Source organism: Epinephelus fuscoguttatus, linkage group LG7 (assembly GCF_011397635.1).
Source record: "Epinephelus fuscoguttatus linkage group LG7, E.fuscoguttatus.final_Chr_v1".
NCBI lineage: Eukaryota > Metazoa > Chordata > Actinopteri > Perciformes > Serranidae > Epinephelus > Epinephelus fuscoguttatus.
The window spans coordinates 45,449,423-45,470,705 of record NC_064758.1 but is presented as its reverse complement, the minus strand read 5'-3'; the positions used below and the strand labels follow the sequence as shown (position 1 = coordinate 45,470,705).

Here is a 21,283-nt window from a genome sequence, read left to right as displayed (position 1 = left end):
ATTGAAAGGTAATTCTATATATTCAAACTTTCATTCCATATATTCAAAATATCATTCTATGTGTTCAAGTTTTATTTCATATATTCAAGTTTTATGCTATTTATTAAATCATTCATTTTCTATATTCGTTTTATTTAATATATTCAAGTTTTATTTAATATATTTAAGTTTTAGTAATATATTTGAATTTTATTCCATATATTTAAAGTCAATCCTATATTTCAAAACTTTCATTCTGTATATTCAAGTTTCATTCCATATATTCAAAGTTCATTCTATTTATTTAAACTTTTATTCTATATATTCAGGTTTTATTTAATGTATTAAAGTGTTATTCACTATATTCAAGTTTTCATTCTATATATTCAAACTTTTCATTTTATATATTCATGTTTTCTTTCATAAATTTAAAGTTCATGCTATATTTTTAAACTTTAATTTTATGTATTAAAGTTTAATATATTATATAATATAATATAATATAATATATAAGTTTTATTACATATATTGAATGGTCACTCTATATATTCAAACTCTCATGACACATATTAAAACATTCATTATATATATTCAATTTTGTTTCATTGATTTAAGGTTCATTCCATCTATTAAAAGTTTTATTCCATGTATTCATGGCTGATTCCATAAATTCAAACATTCCGTATATTTCAACTTTCATTCTATATATTAAATTCGTTTTATTTGATATATTAAAGTTGTATTCCATAAATTCAAAGTTCATTCTTTTTTCTGCCTGATCTGAACCCGAGTGGTGCTTTGTTTTTGGACTTCTGTGTGAGCTATGGACTGGCCATAATGTACACCATGTTGGAACACAGGGAGTTTCATAAGTGTACCTGGTACCAGAACACCCTAGGCCAAAGATCAATGATCGACTTTGTGGTCGTATCAACAGATCTGCAGCCGTGTGTGGTTCCCATCTTCAAAAAAGGGTGCTCCAACTATCGGGGTATCGCACTGCTCAGCCTCCCGGGTAAAGTTTACTCCAGGATGCTGAAAAGGAGCAATGCGGAGTCCGTCCTAGTTGTGGGACAGTGGACCAGCTCTTTACCCTTGCAAGGCTGCTGGAGGGGGCGTGGGAGTTTGCCTATCCAGTCTACATGTGCTTTGTGGACCTGGAGACGGCTTATGACCGCATCCCTCGGGGGTCTTGTGGGGGGTACTACCAGAGTACGGGGTGCAAGGCTCGCTGCTATGAGCCATCCAGTCCCTGTATGACCAAAGTGAGAGCTGTGTCCGCATACTCAGTGTGAAGTCGACCATGATCTCGGTGGGTGTTGGCCTCCACCAAGGTTGTCCCTTGTCACCAATCCTGTTTGTGACCTTCATGGACAGGATCTTGAGGCCAGGGGGAGGAAGGGGTCCAGTTTGGGGACCTCAGAATTGCATCTCTGCTTTTTGCAGATAATGTGGTTCTGTCGGCTCCATCACACCGTGACCTCCAGCATGCACTGGAGCTTTTTGCAGCCGAGTTTGAAGCAGCTGGGATGAGAGTCAACACCTCCAAGTCTGAGGCTATGGTTCTCTGTCTCTCCGGGTTGGGGCAGAGTTACTGCCTCAAGCGAGGAAGTTCAAGTATCTCGGGGTCTTGTTCAAGAGTGAGGGTAGAATGAAGCGTGAGATGGATAGGCGGGTCGGTGTGGCTTCTGCAGTGATGCGGGCACTGCGTCCATCCGTCCTGGCAGAAAGCAAAGCTTTCAGTTTACTGGTTCATCTCCGTCCCAACCCTCACCTATGGTCATGAGCTCTGGGTAGTGACTGAAAGAACGAGATCGCGGATACAAGCAGTAGAAATGAGTTTCTTCCGTAGGGTGTCTGGGCTCAGCCTTAGAGATAGGGGGAGGAGCTCGGACATCCGGAGGGAGCTCGGAGTAGAGCCGCTGCTCCTTCGCGTCGGAAGGGGTCAGTTGAGGTGGTTCAACATCTGATCAGGATCCTCCTGGGCGTCTCCTGCTGGAGGTTTTCGGGGCATGTCCCACTGGTAGGAGGCCCCGGGGCAGACCCAGAACACACTGGAGGGATTACATATCTCATCTGGTCTGGGAACACCCTGGGGTCCTCCAGGAGGAGCTGGAAAGCGTTGCTGAGGAGAAGGACGTCTGAGGTGCTTTGCTTGACCTGCTGCCCCCGAGACCCGGTCCCTGATAAGCGGATGAAAATGGATGGATGGATTCCATTTATTTAAACTTTCATTTTATGTTTTGCAGCTTTCATTATGTGTATTCATGATTTATTTCATATACTCAGGTCTTATTCCAAATATTGAGAGCTCAGTCTATATACTCATATTTTCATTCCATATATTTAAAACATTCATAATGTATATTCAATTTTTATTTCACATATTCAAGATTCATTCCATATATAAAAACTTTTATTTTAATTTTTTCATGGTTGGTTCCATAAAATCAAACTTTCATTCTACATATTCAGTTTTTATTTCACATATTTAAGGTGCATTCCATATATTAAACCTTTATTCCACATTCATGATTATTCCATAAATTCAACATTTCATTCTGAATGTTTCAACTTTTATTCAAGCTTAATTTCAAATATTCGTTTTTACATATTTAAACTTTTTTTTTTCAAGTTTCATTGTACATGTTCATACACACACACACACACACACACACACACACGCACAAAGAAAATTAAGTAACATCTCTCAGTGTTACAGATGTGCATTCAGGCACAACCCACAAAGTCAAAAATATCAGTGTGGTAAGAGGAAGCAAAGCTGAGCTGTATGTGTGAGTGATCATGACGTCAGATTACAGTGGGAACTTTATGCTTGCCGTAGTTCAAACAGGGAAATTAAAAATCTCAGTCAGAGCGCAGAGAAAGTCTTGACTCAGGACTTCCTGTTGGAAAAGTAATAAAAGTCACAGAACCTGAACTTAAACATATAAAACGTAGAAATAGATGAAGTCAGAATTTTATCCATCACAAAACACAATAAATGTGTTTTATGTACAGTCATGTACAAACTGTTTGGAGAGGCGATCAGAGAAAATATCTACCAATATAAAATATAATATCAGTTTATTTCATTTTTTATTATTGTTTCTTTTTATCTCATTTGTCAGATACAATAAAATAAAAGTAATGTCCAACTTAAATGAAATAAAATTATTTGGAATAAATAAAAAAAAAATCTTAAACAGAAAAAATAAATACGGTCACGTTGTTTTCGACATAGAAGCTTTTATTTTGGAGGCAGAGGTACCGGCATCGACTCTTATTGCAGTGAGCTTGGACACACAGAGGGCGGAAGCAGCGGAGCAGCTGAACTTCTGAGATTCTAAAGTTTTTAAAGTTTTTATCTTGTTTGTTCCGGTTCTGTTATGTGACCGACTGATCCGGGTCCCGGTGTGAATGGTGTCCCCTCCGTTAGCTGTTAGCCTGTTAGCTTCAGAGTCAGCCACCGTTTAGTTTCCATTAGAAACATGTCGACAGGAGACCTGAAGGGACAGTTTCTCTACAACTTGCCGTCCTCCGTCCTCTGGGAGTTCTGTCGGGTCATGGACGGACTGTCCGACCTGGACTGGACCCGCTTCGGTGAGTCACGACCAGAACCGAGACCGTCTGCTAACGGCTAACAGCTAGCACGGTGTACCGGTCTGCCTTTAGCTAACAGAGGAGGAGTTCGTACTGCAGCAAAACTACCAACACCAGAGTTACAGATTACTTCTATACTGTTGGCACTGAAACATGAAGCTCACAGTACTTGAGTACTTTAACTACATGTGGCTCACAGTACTTGAGTATTCTAACTACATGAGGCTGACTTACTTGAGTATTCTAACTACATGTGGCTGACAGTACTTGAGTACTTTAACTACATGTGGCTGACAGTACTTGAGTACTTTAACTACATGAGGCTGACAGTACTTGAGTATTCTAACTACATGAGGCTGACTTACTTGAGTATTTCAACTACATGTGGCTGACAGTACTTGAGTACTTCAACTACATGTGGCTGACAGTACTTGAGTACTTTAACTATATGTGGCTGAGAGTACTTGAGTACTTCAACTACATGAGGCTGACAGTACTTGAGTACTCTAACTACATGTGGCTGACAGTACTTGAGTACTTCAACTACATGAGGCTGACTTACTTGAGTACTTTAACTACATGTGGCTGACAGTACTTGAGTACTTTAACTACATGTGGCTGACAGTACTTGAGTACTTTAACTACATGTGGCTGACAGTACTTGAGTACTTTAACTACATGTGGCTGACAGTACTTGAGTACTTTAACTACATGAGGCTGACAGTACTTGAGTATTCTAACTACATGTGGCTGACAGTACTTGAGTACTTCAACTACATGAGGCTGACAGTACTTGAGTATTCTAACTACATGTGGCTGACAGTACTTGAGTACTTTAACTACATGAGGCTGACAGTACTTGAGTATTCTAACTACATGTGGCTGACAGTACTTGAGTACTTCAACTACATGAGGCTGACAGTACTTGAGTATTCTAACTACATGTGGCTGACAGTACTTGAGTACTTTAACTACATGTGGCTGACAGTACTTGAGTACTTTAACAACATGAGGCTGACAGTACTTGAGTATTCTAACTACATGAGGCTGACTTACTTGAGTACTTCAAGTACATGAGGCTGACAGTACTTGAGTATTCTAACTATATGAGGCTGACAGTACTTGAGTACTTCAACTACATGAGGCTGACTTACTTGAGTATTTCAACTACATGAGGCTGACAGTACTTGAGTACTTTAACTACATGTGGCTGACAGTACTTGAGTACTTCAACTACATGAGGCTGACTTACTTGAGTATTTCAACTACATGAGGCTGACAGTACTTGAGTACTCTAACTACATGTGGCTGACAGTACTTGAGTACTTTAACTATATGAGGCTGACAGTACTTGAGTACTTCAACTACATGAGGCTGACTTACTTGAGTACTTCAAGTACATGAGGCTGACAGTACTTGAGTACTTTAACTACATGTGGCTGACAGTACTTGAGTACTTTAACTACATGAGGCTGACAATACTTGAGTACTTCAACTACATGAGGCTGACAGTACTTGAGTACTCTAACTACATGTGACTGACAGTACTTGAGTACTTTAACTACATGTGGCTGACAGTACTTGAGTACTTTAACTACATGAGGCTGACAGTACTTGAGTATTCTAACTACATGTGGCTGACAGTACTTGAGTACTTTAACTACATGAGGCTGACTTACTTGAGTATTCTAACTACATGAGGCTGACAGTACTTGAGTACTTTAACTACATGAGGCTGACAGTACTTGAGTACTTCAACTACATGAGGCTGACAGTACTTGAGTACTTCAACTACATGAGGCTGACAGTACTTGAGTATTCTAACTACATGTGGCTGACAGTACTTGAGTACTTCAACTACATGTGGCTGACAGTACTTGAGGACTTTAACTACATGAGGCTGACTTACTTGAGTATTCTAACTACATGAGGCTGACAGTACTTGAGTACTTTAACTACATGAGGCTGACAGTACTTGAGTACTTCAACTACATGAGGCTGACAATACTTGAGTACTTCAACTACATGAGGCTGACTTACTTGAGTACTTCAAGTACATGAGGCTGACAGTACTTGAGTATTCTAACTATATGAGGCTGACAGTACTTGAGTACTTCAACTACATGAGGCTGACTTACTTGAGTATTTCAACTACATGAGGCTGACAGTACTTGAGTACTTTAACTACATGTGGCTGACAGTACTTGAGTACTTCAACTACATGAGGCTGACTTACTTGAGTACTTCAACTACATGAGGCTGACAGTACTTGAGTACTTCAACTACATGAGGCTGACTTACTTGAGTACTTCAACTACATGAGGCTGACAGTACTTGAGTACTCTAACTACATGTGGCTGACAGTACTTGAGTACTTTAACTACATGAGGCTCACAGTACTTGAGTACTTCAACTACATGAGGCTGACAGTACTTGAGTATTCTAACTACATGTGGCTGACAGTACTTGAGTACTTTAACTACATGAGGCTGACTTACTTGAGTATTCTAACTACATGAGGCTGACAGTACTTGAGTACTTTAACTACATGAGGCTGACAGTACTTGAGTACTTCAACTACATGTGGCTGACAGTACTTGAGTACTTCAACTACATGAGGCTGACAGTACTTGAGTATTCTAACTACATGTGGCTGACAGTACTTGAGTACTTCAACTACATGTGGCTGACAGTACTTGAGGACTTTAACTACATGAGGCTGAAGTACTTGAGTATTCTAACTACATGAGGCTGACAGTACTTGAGTACTTTAACTACATGAGGCTGACAGTACTTGAGTACTTCAACTACATGAGGCTGACAATACTTGAGTACTTCAACTACATGAGGCTGACTTACTTGAGTACTTCAAGTACATGAGGCTGACAGTACTTGAGTATTCTAACTATATGAGGCTGACAGTACTTGAGTACTTCAACTACATGAGGCTGACTTACTTGAGTACTTCAAGTACATGAGGCTGACAGTACTTGAGTACTTTAACTACATGTGGCTGACAGTACTTGAGTACTTCAACTACATGAGGCTGACTTACTTGAGTACTTCAACTACATGAGGCTGACAGTACTTGAGTACTTCAACTACATGAGGCTGACTTACTTGAGTACTTCAACTACATGAGGCTGACAGTACTTGAGTACTCTAACTACATGTGGCTGACAGTACTTGAGTACTTTAACTACATGAGGCTCACAGTACTTGAGTACTTCAACTACATGAGGCTGACAGTACTTGAGTATTCTAACTACATGTGGCTGACAGTACTTGAGTACTTTAACTACATGAGGCTCACAGTACTTGAGTACTTCAACTACATGAGGCTGACAGTACTTGAGTATTCTAACTACATGTGGCTGACAGTACTTGAGTACTTTAACTACATGAGGCTGACTTACTTGAGTATTCTAACTACATGAGGCTGACAGTACTTGAGTACTTTAACTACATTAGGCTGACTTACTTGAGTACTTTAACTACATGAGGCTGACAGTACTTGAGTACTTCAACTACATGAGGCTGACTTACTTGAGTACTTCAACTACATGTGGCTGACAGTACTTGAGTACTTCAACTACATGAGGCTGACAGTACTTGAGTATTCTAACTACATGTGGCTGACAGTACTTGAGTACTTCAACTACATGTGGCTGACAGTACTTGAGGACTTTAACTACATGAGGCTGACTTACTTGAGTATTCTAACTACATGAGGCTGACAGTACTTGAGTACTTTAACTACATGAGGCTGACAGTACTTGAGTACTTCAACTACATGAGGCTGACAATACTTGAGTACTCTAACTACATGAAGCTCTACTTGTAATGAAGTATTTTGACGTACTTTATTGATACTTGTACTTGAGTATTTTGTGGGTGTGAGTAAAGTATAAATACTTCAGAGTGGTGCTTCAGTACTGTACCTGAGTAAATGTACTGTGAACTACAAACTGATTGATCAATAAATTTCTGTTACAGCCTCGGAGGTCCTCAGTGATCAGACTGCCGTGCGATTGGCTGAGAGGAGGGAGAGGCGGACCGACTGGGTGATGAACCAATGGGAGAACAGGAACGGTCGTGTCGGGGAGCTGATCGACCTGTTGGAGCGTCTGCAGCTGCTCCGCCCCCGTGATGTCATCCTTGGCTGTGAGTTCACTGACCTCTGCTGACCTCTGTGGGGTCAAAGGTCAAACTCTGCAGCTGACTTCTCTCTCTCTCTCTCTCTGCAGGGGCGTCCAGGCTGAAGCCTTCCTCGTCTCCTCTTCCTCCTGCTCCTGCTCTGCCGCCGCCTCCATCTCCTCCTCCTTCTGCTGTCTTTGACCCCCCTACCAAACAGCCCGAGTCCCCGCCCACACTGAGCACCTGCAGACTCAGCACAACAGGTAACACACACACACACACACACACAGGTCTGAACCTGACTGGTTGTTGTCAGAGCGATGGGAGGCTGTAGCTTGTTTTCCACTTCCTGTTCAAGGCAGGAACTTGGCGGCGTTATTCACCTGACCGCTCTGTGTAAACGGTCCAATCACAGAATGGGGACAGAGTCTTCAAGGCAGCAGTGGAGGTTGTAACAGCATCATAACAACATGTGTGTCAGAGACTGAATAAAGATGGACGACTTGACAGCTCCCCAAAAGTGAAGCCAAAACATCTGGGTCGCCCCCTGGTGGCCGGCTGCAGTATAGGTCATAAACCCCGCCCCCTCCACATCAGCTGATGGGACATCGGCCAAACTAAAAACACAAAGGACACGTCAAATAATTTTTTTCCAAAAATGGTTTCTATTGTTTCAGGTAGTTTAATCATGCTGCTGTTCAGTCTTGATGCCCGGTTCAGACTACACGATATCGGTCCGATTACAGCCCGACACAGGGTCGTACGCTGTTGGCTCCGATTGTGAACGAGTTTCGTACACAATAATCCATCGTTTCATAGTAGACGACAACCCACGTTGTGTCTGGGACGCCTCACGACGTTCCAACAGAAAGTCTAGCCTGTTTAATTTTCTTTTAGTCTTCCACGACTTCTCCCGTCACAGCCGTCACTTTGACCAGTAGGAACACAGAGCGATCTGCTGCCATGGAAACTGTACGACAACAACAGCCCGGCCTTTCAGATATTTCCTGTAGGGACGTTAGCACACAGAGTAAAAAGGAAAAAAGCAGATTATCAACCCGCTGAGTACTGCCATTAGCATCAAGCTAGCAAACAATGTTCTTTCTTCATAAAGGAGGATATAAAGGAATCAAACTCACAGATAGTGTCTGGTCCGCTCCTGTTTGTCCTGTTAAATTTAATGCATCGCACCGTCATTTCAAACTCAACACTTCCTGTATCAGTTTCAGATTAAAAGCCCCTGATCATTTCATTTGAGAGAATCCCTTCACTTTCTAAAGAGGCTTTTATTGTGAAACATTTTCGTGGAACTTCCTGTGGAGGATTCAGTGACTGTCATAGTTTTAATGTGGTACTTCAGTTGTAGCTCCGCCCATCTGGTGGCACTTTTTATGTTACTACAGTAACAGTTCAGCTGGGACATGAACAGACACAGTGACAGAAATAATGGCTATAATAATAAAAATAACTTGATGACATCACACACAGCGTGAAAGACGACCAGCGATGATTGGTTGTGGACTCTTTATGACTATCCATAATGGCCTAATGTGACATAGTGACTGTCAGAATAGACAAGCATGTCGTGTAGTCTGAACCTGGCTTTAGCTTTACCTCTGTAAAGTGGGCGGAGTTGGACATGCGTCGTCCATCTTTATATACAGTCTATGATGGGCGTTAAAGGGATAGTGCGCCCAAAAATGAAAATTCAGTCATTATCTACTCACCCATATGGCGAGGGAGGCTCAGGTGAAGTTTTAGAGTCCTCACATCACTTGCAGAGATCCAAGGGGAGAGGAGGTAGCAACACAACTCCACCTAATGGAGGCTGACGGCGCCCCAGATTCAAACGTCCAAAAACACATCATTGAAACCACAAAATATCTCCATACTGCTCGTCCGTAGTGATCCAAGTGTCCTGAAGCCCCGACATAAAAAGTTGTTTGGAAAAACCTCATCTGAACTCTGTTTTTAGCCTCATTGTAGCCTGTAGCTCTGACTGCCTCTCTGGGCACCGCGCTCACGTGTGCGCACTTGCAAGCACGTGAACACACATGAGCTCAGTGTACAGAGAGGCAGTCAAGTACTGTACTTACTGACTACTACATCTACTTGTTTATCTTCCTCTGGTTAATGATGATGAGGTGATGACGTCATGAATGTATCTGTTGTGAAAACTGAATTATAAAAAAATTCTCTCGTCAGCGTTCAGTTGAAACCAGATCAGAATAAATCACTTAGACACACAGGTGTGTGTGTGTGTGTGTGTGTGTGTGTGTGTGTGTGTGTACACTGCATATCTGTGCGTTGTATTGGCATCAACGCCTGCTCTTCTTCTTGTGTTCTTTATTCAGTAGACAAAGGAGGAGGAGGAGAAGGAGGAGGAGGAAGAAGAGCCCTCCCTGGACCAGCCCCGCCCCCTCCCAATCTGCAGTCTGACCTTCAGCGACCCCCCCAAGTAACACACACACACACACACACACACACAGAGAACAGGGTGTCATAATAATGAATATGATGATGATGATGATGATGATGGTGATGATGATGATGATGATGCTGTCCCTCAGGCCCCCCCAGCGTTGGCGAGCACCAGTGGCAGCATCAGCAGGAGCGGCGTGATGTGCTGGTCGTATGAAGAGGTGCATGCTGGGACGGCGGGGTTCTCCCCCTCCCTACAGGTGGGGGAGGGGGGGTTCGGAGTGGTGTACAGAGCGACTCTGAGGAACACCAACTGTGCCATCAAGAGACTCAAACAGGTCAGCCAATCACAGCACAGCACACACACAACTCATGGTGAAGGTCACATGACACGCAGCACTTAAACAGGATGTGATGTCATGTTTGGGAAGCAGCCAGTGAATATTGATCAAAGTGTAAACATCAAGTTTGATCACTGAACATGAACTTCTACAGCTGTGTTTCTATTGGCTGTAACACTGACAGGAAGTGGACTGTGATTGGTCAGAGCTGTTGTTGTTGTTGTTGTTGTTGTAGGACTGTCTGCTGGACTGGGCTCTGCTGAAGGAGAGTTTCCACACTGAAGTGGACAAACTGTCAAAGTGAGTACAACCGTGGATTCAACAAAACAGCATCGGTGTAAACTTTGAGATTTGATGTCTCGTGCCGGCGCCAGCTGTGGACGGAGACATTATGCATTTGGTTTGTCCGTCCATCCGTCCTGTAAGGAGGTTTGATTCTGAGCTGAGGCGGGTTTCATGCTCTGTGATATTTTAATGTGAGGGCAAAAACCACTGTTCAAAGAAATGACTGACATAACAGTGGAAACTTTAGATGGTCATGAGACGCACACTAACATCCAACCAGGATTTTGACTCTCACAGTAAACTTCTGCTAATTAACGCGCTCTGATACAGACTGAATCAATGAGGAGATAAATCAGTGTGTCTGTCTCTATCAACGGGAGGAGACACAAACAAACTGCCATCGAGCAGGTTCGCCTCACAGTCAGTGACCACACTAACTGACTGACAGTTAAAGTTTCCTCTCTTTCTGAAACTGAAAAACCTAAATTTTCCCTCATCTCAGGGTGAACACAGTGTTGGGCGAGCTCCTTGGAAAATGTAGTGAGCTAAGTTACCAGATACTCTGCATCAAAATGAAGTTTCACTACATTGAAGCTGTCCCCGGAGAAATGTAACAAGCTAAGCTACGAGGAAATGGTAAAACTAACTCACTTCCTGCAGAGCTACTTTTATTTTTTTTACTTCATGTCAAATTAAATTCAATATGGTGCCTTAAATTAAGATTGTCATCAGCCAGATGCAAAATATTTATTCTGTGGGAGTCTCTTTATGGATGGGCTGTTTGCAGAATAAATATTGCACCTCGCCCCGCCCCTGCCGCCGCCCCCGCCCCCGCCCCCAATTATAACCGAGCACGGCCCAAACCCGCAGTGCAGCACTGTGCACACACTCAGTTGGAGCGGAGCCTGTGTTGCGTTCAGGCGTTGTCACGAAAATAACAAATTCCAGCACTTGAATATCCGCCGACCCCTTGTCTATGTGCCTCGGGGTGGCAATGGTGTCAGTGACATCACCTATCCTCAGTTTTATTATCCTGACTTTGATCCAGACCACCACAGAACAACAGTACTTTTATTCCTGGGAAAAAGAGCTTTGAACTTTTGATTAATCAATTAATCAGTGTCACTAATAAAAAGATATTTGACTCAGAAAGTCATGATGTCACCACCACGCTACTGAGAAATGGAGTTAAGTTAGTGACATTGCTATTTTAGTGACGCTGCTGCCCACCCAACACTGGGGTTAAATAACTCAAACCTGCTCTCTGCGGTAATACAGCCCAGATCGTGTGTGTGTGTGTGTGTGTGTGTGTGTGTGTGTGTGTGTGACACAGTGACAAACACTAACACGTGTGTTGTTCAGGTTCAGACATCCGAACATCGTGGATCTGTTGGGTTTCAGTGTAGGAGGAGGATCAGTGTGTCTGATCTACAGCTACATGGAGATGAGGTCACTGGAGGACCAACTGCAACAGGTAACACACACACACACACACACACACACACACACACACACACACACGCTGTATGGCTGCAGTTCAATCAGCAGAGACAGGAGTAAGGAATAAAGATCAAATTTAATGCAAAATATAGGTGTACAGATTAACAGATGATTGTGCTGATAAGATTTTAATGAAGTCTTTGCAGCTTAGGCACCACAGGGAGATAAATCCTCCCGTGCAGTCTAGACACTGGTGGTGATGGCAATGACTTTGTAGATGAATGATGAGGCGAAATGAGGAAGTAGCTGTTAGCAGCTAACTCAAAGAACAGCAGCTGAAAATGTCCACAAATGGTGAAAACAGTGAGGTCCAGGAGCTCCTTACCCTCCGAGCAGAGGACGAGATCAGCCGCCATATAACAGGGACGCTAAATGATTGTTATTGACATGTGATGTCATTGTTATTGTTTATAAAGAGCTGCTGACACGTATGTTATATGTCACACTAGAAGCTGACACTGTTGTGTTACATGTCACGCCTCTTTTGATTCTGTGATTCATGCTGTCTGACATCACACACTGGAGCCACATGATGCCGCCGTTGTTTGGTTCTGTGTAAAAATGTAAAGATGGCATGAAGAAGGGATGTCGTAGCGGCTCTGTGGCGCCATCTCTGTGTGAAAAGGGACAGAGAGAGGGACAGTGGGACAAGGAGGCGCTGAGTAAAGTGATTCACTGCACGTAGCTCTACATTAAAATGAGATTTTATCAATTTTAAATAGTAAAAAGAAATATTTCGGTCATATTCACATTTCGGAGGAGCAGCGGCGAGGACTCTATAGTTGGAATGAATACTGACGTTCAAATGATTCCTTGAGTTCTGTTGCCCATCCCGACTCTATGTGTCTTCATATGTTTTAAAAGTTTCCATCCTGATGTGATGTCATCTGTGTGTGTGTTTGTTGTCAGGAGCGGGCGTGTCTCTCCTGGTCTCAGAGACTCGGTGTTGCCGAAGGAGCGTCAGCTGCTCTGCAGTACCTCCACTCGCCGCCTGATGGACACTCAGTGTTGATCCACGGAGACGTGAAGAGGTCACTGCACGTTCACTGCCTGCACCTGTTGCACGTTCACCTGCTGTCAGCACTCAGCTCTGTTTCTCTCTGTGTCTCTGCAGTTCAAACATCCTGTTGGACCGCCACCTGGTGGCCAAGCTGGCGGACTTCGGTCTGGCTCGGTTTGCGTGTCGCAGCCCGGCGGGACGCACGGCGGCTCAGACAGCATCTGTCGGTAAGACGGCAACGGTCAGAGGAACGCTGGCGTACCTGCCGGATGAATACGTGAGGGACGGAGAGCTGGGGCCCGCTGTGGACACCTACAGCTTTGGAGTGGTGAGACATGGCAGGGGCCGATGGGAAATGTAGTCTGTGATAGATACAGACTTACTTTGACTTTACAGCGATTGGCTCATCAGCTCAGGACTGACTCAGACACGTCTGCTGTGTGTCTCAGGTGCTGTTGGAGATTCTGACAGGTCGACGAGCTCTGGAGAAAAACACGAAGTCAGGAGAGCGATACCTGGTCAGAACGCACACACACATTAAAATATCAAAACCTAGCTGAAGTGTTGTTATGGTGTTTGGCTCAGTGATCTGGTTCTGGTTCTGGTGGTGTAGAGGGACCTCGTGGAGGAGGTGGAGGACAGTCCAGAGGGTTCTTGTGCAGCATCCTGGAGGAAACAGCTGGACCAGCGGCTGATCACAGGTCAGTGTATTTGTTAAGGCGGATTTACAGTTGTGCCTCAGCTCTACGCAGACCCTACGCTGTGGCCTACACCTTTGTGATCACTCTGCAGTTACACCTCCAAAACACTGGCCGGCGATGGGGTTTCTGTCAAGGAGGTTAAAAAGAGGAGAGGGCATGGCACCATATCACTGGGGTACAACACATGCGCAGTAAAATCTGAGCGCACTTTCCAAAGGGCTCAATAGCTGGCGCACTATCATAGAACATGAGGATGATTGATTCGTTTGACTGTGGCATCTGCAATCTGAAATATATTTAGAAAGATATGGGTGAGGATTACAATTCTGTCATCATTAAGAAGATCCTTCATGAGAGCCTATATCAAAATGTTCTACTGTATATCAGCAGCCATCCATTTGATCCAAAAAGTTCTGTCAGGCCGAACGCACCCAAGAGGGCTAAATATAGTGCACTTAAAAGATCACCTGAGCAGACACCACCACTTTAATTCCAGCGCCATCTACTGTAACCCTCCAACATTAAACAAAGGTAACGTTGCAAAATTCGGCTCCATTACAGCTCACAAGGTTCACTGACAAAACAACTGTCTGATACTGAACACGTTTTCCAAATAAATACAACATGCAAACATCATTAGCACAAACCTATGGCATTTTACATTGTATAAATTAGCTTAGCAGCTAGCAGAGTTTCTCTCTACTCATATGAAGCCAGGATAAATCACACACAGGACTTTAAATGCTATTTTGTGGCTTCATTGTCTTCAGTTTATTGTTTCCTATCAGTGAAATAAAAGTTAGTAGAAGTTTGGTTTCCACTGAGGGAAATGGTTTTCACGTTACAAAAATAAACAGGAGGTCTACTGTGCCGTGATGGGTCATTAAATTCCTGGGGAGGTGCATGTCAGGGTACTGCGTAGGGCGTGTAGGTACGACATAGGTACAGTGTCTATTTTACGCAGAAGTATAAATCCCACTTTAGTGTCACATGACCTTCCCTACCTGTTAACCTGCAGCTGCTGTACTCATGTTGTGTGTTTAGGTGGTGCTGCAGAGCCGGCTGGCTGTATGGAGGTGGTGGCTTTAGCGTGCAAGTGTCTGGACAAGAAAAGGAAAAGGAGACCGGCAATGACCAAGGTCAGAGACACTACATGAAGTTCCAGGGTGATTGCTGGTCCTTAGAAGCTCCTCGGATGTTTTAAATACACACAGGATGTGTCTTAAATGTTTTAAGTCACATCCCTGTAAGAGTTTCCTGTGTTAGCGCTACAGGAAGTGTCATTTTAACAGGAAGAGGAGACCCTACAACACAACACCAGTGTGTGCACCTATTTTCACTTCCTCTACACATTTAGGTCAAACATTCAGTCTGCATATTTAGACTGAGGCTCTGTTAGTCCGCCTGCTCGTTAGTTTATTCAAGAACACAGAGTTTCATCAGCTTTATACAGAACCAAACAACGGCAGCATCGTGTTGCTCCAGTGTATGATTTTAGACAGCATGATGACATCACAGAATAAAAGGAGACATGACAGGTGTGACGTCTAACACAACAGCGCTGTGTTACATGTAACACACATCTGCAGCACTTTATAAACAATAACAACATAAAGCACGTCAATAACAATCATTTTGCGTCCCTGTTATATGGCGGCTGAGCTCGTCCTCTGCTCGGAGGGTAAGGAGCTCCTGACGTCATTGTTTGAGTTAGCTGCTAACTGCTAACGGCTGCTGTTCTTCTTCTTTGAGTTAGCCGCTAAGTGCTAACAGCTACTTTTTAAATCTCCCACAGTGGGTCGCAAGCATAATATGTTGCCACACCCATTCCACCCATGATGCTGTCCTGCTGGCTGTGCTGTGTACTGAGACATCATTTGGGTGCTGTTACTAGCTCCCATGGCGGATTAAAGATGCGACAGCTCTGTCCCCCCATTCAGTGAACAAACAGGAAGTGTAAAAAGGGGCTAGTGTTCTCAGTGGATGATTTAAAATGACTTAATTTCCCAGTCATGATGTCTGTCAAAAGTCAACTTAAACTTATACAACTTATAGTTACCGGCCACCTGTTCAGCTGCTCATTAAAGCATATATCTAATCAGCCAATCAGGTGTCAGCAACTTATTAACATTTAGTCATGTAGACATGGTGAAGACGTCCTGCTGAAGTTCAAACGAAGCATCAGAATGATGAAGAAAGGTGATTGAAGTGACTTTGAACGTGGCATGGTTGTTGGTGCCAGACGGGCTGGTCTGAGTATTTACTGGGATTTTCAGCACAACCATCTCTAGGGTTTACAGAGGATGGTCCCAGAAAGAGAAAATATCCAGTGAGCCAAAATGCCTTGTTGATGCCAGAGGTCAGAGGAGAATGGCCAGACTGGTTCAAGATGATAGAAAGGCAACAGGAAGTCAAATAAGCACTGGTTCCAACCAAGGTGTGCAGAAGAGCATCTCTGAAGCAACAACACCTTGTCCAACCTTGAAGCAGATGGGCTACAGCAGCAGAAGACCACACCAGGTGCCACTCCTGTCAGCTAACAACAGGAAACTGAGGCTACAATTCACACGGGTTTTCTCACCAAAACTGGACAATAGAAGATTGGAAAAACCACATTCAGATGGAAGCATGGATCCATCCTGCCTTGTATCAACGCTTCAGGCTGCTGCTGCTGCTGCTGGTGGTGTAATGGTGTGGGGGAGATTTTCTTAGTACCAACTGAGCATGGTTTAAACACCACAGCCTACCTGAGTATTGTTGCTGAGCGTGTCCATCCCTTTATGACCACAGTGTACCCATCTTCTGATGGCTACTTCCAGCAGGATAACGCACCATGTCACAAAGCTCACATCATCTCAAACATGACAATGAGTTCACTGTACTCCAATGGCCTCCACAGTCACCAGATCTCAGTCCAATAGAGCACCTTTGGGATGTGCTGGAACATCATGGATCAACTGTGTGGTGTCATCATGTCAATATGGACCAACATCTCTGAGCAATGTTTCCAGCACCTTGTTGAATCTGTGACACCAAGAATTAAAAAGGTGGTCCAACCTGGCACTAGCAAGGTGTACCTAATAAAGTGGCAGGCGAGCGTATATTTTCAATTTGTTGGAATGTTTGATGTTGGAACGGTTGAAATGAAAATAAAACAAAAACTCACTTTCATTTTAATTTTAGGTCACAGGTCAGAAAGTTATTAGTCAGTGTTCATGTTATTTTGTCATTCACCAAATATGGAAAGTCAAATCTTAATTTGAGATAATCTTATTTTAATATTTGCAGCCACAGACATCTCTAAGATTAGAGAAACTTCAGATTATGGTTGTAGTGATGTCTGCAGCCTCTGGGGGTGCCAGCTCCTCTTTATTGATGTAGATGTGTGATGATAGAAGTGAAACGAGCGAGGCGTCCTCAGGGATCCTGCTCGGGTCCTCTTCTCTTCCTCATGTCGGTGTTCTCCTCACAGGTGTTTGAAAAACTTCAGGACATCCACGTCATTGTGAGGAAGACCAGCTCCTCCTCTTCCTCCTCCTCCTCTTCTTCCTCCTCCTCCTCCCCCCTCTACCGTCTTCAACCCCCCTCCATGTCCCTCCCCAGACCCCCCCTCCCCCTGGACTCTACTGTGGGAACTCTCTCCAACCAGCTGTCCAAACTGGGACCACTGGAGGACACGTACCAGCCCTCCCAGTCCTCTCAGCTCTCCTCCTCCTCCTCTTCTTTCTGCTCCCTCACCCCTCCTCACCCACTGCACTCCTCTGCCTCCCTCTCTTCCTCCTCCTCCTCCTCGTTTGCTGGTCCATGTGAAACGGATGAGAGTCGAGGCCTCTCCCAGTACAACGTTAGCTCCCAGCACAGATCTAATGGGACCAGTTCCAGGTCTCTGTCTCCATCCACCAGAGACCAGTATCACAGGCCAACTGGGCCCACAGAGTCGCAGCTGAGCCAGCCTTCTGTCCCCACTGAGGACCAGTACAACTTCCCTCCCCAGCCCAGCAGCCCCAGTGACGGGTCAGGGCCCGGGCAAACCACAGCAGAGCTCCATGGTGTCCCACAATGCCTCTCTTCTGCGGGGTCCCTGCAGTTGGTGTCTCCGGGGCCCTCAGGTACGTCAGCAGCTTGTTCAAGGAGCAGACTGCAGTTTATTTGTTTGGGTCTGAACTACAGTCTTTATTTCACAAAACACTTTTTGTTTTGGAAACAAAGTAATGTCACTACTCTGAACAGTTTATTTAACAGACAAAAAAATCCTTGTTACCATGGAGATGTGTGATTGAAGTGATGGAGTTTGAAAACTGATTGTTCTCATGTGTGTGTTCAGTCCACATGAATCCCAGTAAGCAGCGTTTCCTGCAGAAGAAAACTTTGTACGAGGAGGGAAGGATTCAAACCCCCGAGCTGCTGTCGTCTGATGACCTTTGTAAGTTAAACATCTCAAATCTTTGATTTCATCATGCTTCTTGTCGTCATCTCATTCTGTTTCATGTCATCAGATATCAAACGTGTGTCGTGTCGTCATCTCATCTCACGTCTCTTTGTATCTCATCTCATTTAATCTAATTATCTCATCAGTTTTAATCTGACACTTAAATTTTCTCGTGATTATTTACCGCTGAATTACAGCCTGTCACTCATTTGAAGATAATTACAAGCACAGCCGTTCTCGGCTTTGAATGTCCGACAGTCCACCACTAACACTTTCATCACGTCTCGTCAAGGAAAATAAAACAAAGATTTCATTTTACTTTTTAATATCAAGATCTATTTTTAGCTCGTCAGACTGATTTATTCATCGATTTATGGAAGAAAGGCTGTTGATGAAAATGAAAATCATAGTTTTGGTCAACAAAATGAAGACTGCATTTGGCACAAACATCAACTTTAAGTTAAGGAGCAACTGATTAGAATTTGGTAGTCAAAGGTGAAAGGTCATGGTCACTACGACCTCGTCTGATATTCTTGTGAACGTGGTATCTTAAAAACACCTCATGGGAATTTCTTCAAATTTGGCACTAACGTCCTCTTTGAATCAGTAATGAACTGATTAGAATTTTGTAATTGAAGGTCAAAGGTCAGCGTGACCTCACAAAACATGTTTTTGGCCTCAATTTAAGAATTCATTCACTAATTATGACAAAATAACGAAGTGATGACATTTTATAACCAAAAGGTCAAAGGTCAGCTTGAATGTGACATCATCATGTTTTAACGTCATATCTCAGGAACAGAAGGGGAGACATTTGGTCAGATACTGAATTGGTGACTCTAATCTTGAAACTGTGCTGATTGTATAGATCTTCTGTGTGTGAAGCATCCATGTTTTCACTGACATGGATGGAGACTGGAACGTTGTGTTCACACCAGGTGCAAGTAAAATGCATAAAGTGCAATTTCGCATCATACGCTTATTTGAGAGAGTTGAAAAATCTGAACCTGAGTGAGTGATTCGTGCGTGATTGAGATCATTGAGATCAGCATTGAGATCCTCCAGGGATGTACGACGTCGAGGACGTACCGGTTGAAGTTCACTCATCGATTCAGCAGGAGTAACGCATCGTGAAAATTCACACTGCGATTGGTGTGAACACAACAGAAGGGAAATTCGACTGGTGTGCGGAGGCAAACAGCCGCAGGGCGGTACTTCTAGTGGTGGTCTATGATCCAGGTGCTTCGGTTGGTTTGCAAGGTTTACATCAACGGGGTATTACAAAACCTCATCAAACAATAAAAACTAAGATTACCCAAACACATGGCGCTTACAGACTGTAGCCCTGTGGCGTCTTCCACGCTTCACACTCACTTCAGCACACCTGCCTTTAATGAAAGGTTCCCCAGATGCCAGGTCAGGTGGCGCATTCAAGTGACAAGCAAAAAATCATAGGAAACTAGGACTTGGTAAAAATGACTCTAACAAAAACATTTTATCTTATCTTCAAGCTCATTCTGTGTCCTCTCATGTCGTCACATACTGCAGCTTATTATGAAGTTAAGATCTCATTTCATCTTGATTCATCTCGTTCAGTCTCATCGAGTCTCACTTCACGTCTACTGTTTTACATCACGTTAGATTTTCTCCTACTGAGGCCGATCTCTTTTCCTCCTGTGTCGTTTTAAATCTCTCATTCTATTTCACATGTTGTACAGTTTTCTGTGTCATTGCTATATTTTCTACCACCATCACACATCTCAGTTTATCTCACTCATCCATGATCTCATTCTGTCTTATATCTCTTTTTCTCTTTTCACACGTTTCACTCCATGTCGTCTCATATCTCATTTCATATCTCATGTCAGATGGTGGGCGGAGTTCTGTCAGAGGACCGGAGGAGAGTGACGAGCTGGATTATCTTCAGCACCACTGACACAGACTGATTCAGAGTCAGATTCACTCGCTGTCATCGTCATGTTTGTATCACGAACTGCTGAGTCTGTTCTGGACGTCCCACAGACTGAAGCTGTCGTCAACACATCTCCGTTCATTTACTCCGTTTATACAAATCAGTAATCTCACCAATCATACGCAGCAGAGGTTCACATGAAGATACAACATCATCATCACACCTGCAGTGACGTCATGGTATCTGTGACATCATGTGGTGGACTAAAGACACGTCAGCTGGGACTTTTTGGTCACGTTTGTTTACAAAAACATTTATTTGTACGTCTTTGTCATAAAATACTTGAGTACAAAATCTACAGTATTTCTGTGATGTATTTTAATTGTATTGTAGTTTTGCATTTTTATATTTATTCTTTTTTTTGTGACCAAACACCTAAGACAAATTTACCTGCTTCAATAGATTACAATAAAAATCACAACTTTATAAAGGGTTAATAAATCATTTATTTCTCTCTGTACATCACTTAGAGGTAAACTTTTGGGTTTCCGGGTTGTGGCTGCTGTTTAATTCAGTCAGTCGACCAGCAGACATTTTGTTGAACTGTTTGACCTCTGACCTTCTGAAGGAAACAGCTGCACATCATCTGGACCAAAATCCATTTATTACATGATCAACTTATTGATGAGTTACTGTGAGAACCATTGATTTACTTTTAACATTATTATTGATAACTTCTTTAGATAACTGATTGAGCTGTTGTTTTTTATTTAACTTTGACACTCCCCAAAGCTACAAATATTTTTCCTTGAGCCTCCTGGAGCAACAGGCATGTCCAATGCATGTCCCTCCTTCCACCATAAATTAGTTAATAGGGACTGTTCTTTATTTATGAGGTGGGAGTTACTTATATTTTTTTATTTTGGTCTTGGGTAGAGGCATAAAAAATGTAGTGGTTGTGTTTATATTTTATTT

At 43.2% G+C, this 21,283-nt stretch overlaps 1 protein-coding gene across 1 annotated transcript; it reads left to right on the top strand.

Moving 5' to 3' along the window:
• The first annotated feature begins 3,262 nt into the window (after positions 1 to 3,262).
• On the top strand, positions 3,263 to 20,794 carry irak1 (interleukin-1 receptor-associated kinase 1). The gene is made up of 15 exons (XM_049581530.1): positions 3,263 to 3,582; positions 7,579 to 7,746; positions 7,830 to 7,982; positions 10,074 to 10,177; positions 10,290 to 10,478; positions 10,717 to 10,781; positions 12,129 to 12,240; positions 13,176 to 13,297; positions 13,381 to 13,594; positions 13,716 to 13,784; positions 13,880 to 13,967; positions 15,012 to 15,106; positions 17,440 to 18,076; positions 18,292 to 18,390; positions 20,265 to 20,794. Exons 1-15 carry the CDS (start codon positions 3,471 to 3,473, stop codon positions 20,330 to 20,332), a joined length of 2,295 nt encoding a protein of 764 aa, XP_049437487.1. The 5' UTR covers positions 3,263 to 3,470; the 3' UTR covers positions 20,333 to 20,794.
• Positions 20,795 to 21,283: the final 489 nt, after the last annotated feature.

Bases quoted from the DNA above. Each gene is read 5' to 3' on its own strand.
- irak1 (XM_049581530.1), top strand. From the start codon at position 3,471: ATGTCGACAGGAGACCTGAAGGGACAGTTTCTCTACAACTTGCCGTCC. The intron at 7,983-10,073 runs GTAACACACACA...TTCTTTATTCAG, and splicing joins CTGCAGACTCAGCACAACAG to TAGACAAAGGAGGAGGAGGA. The intron at 18,391-20,264 runs GTAAGTTAAACA...ATCTCATGTCAG, and splicing joins GCTGTCGTCTGATGACCTTT to ATGGTGGGCGGAGTTCTGTC.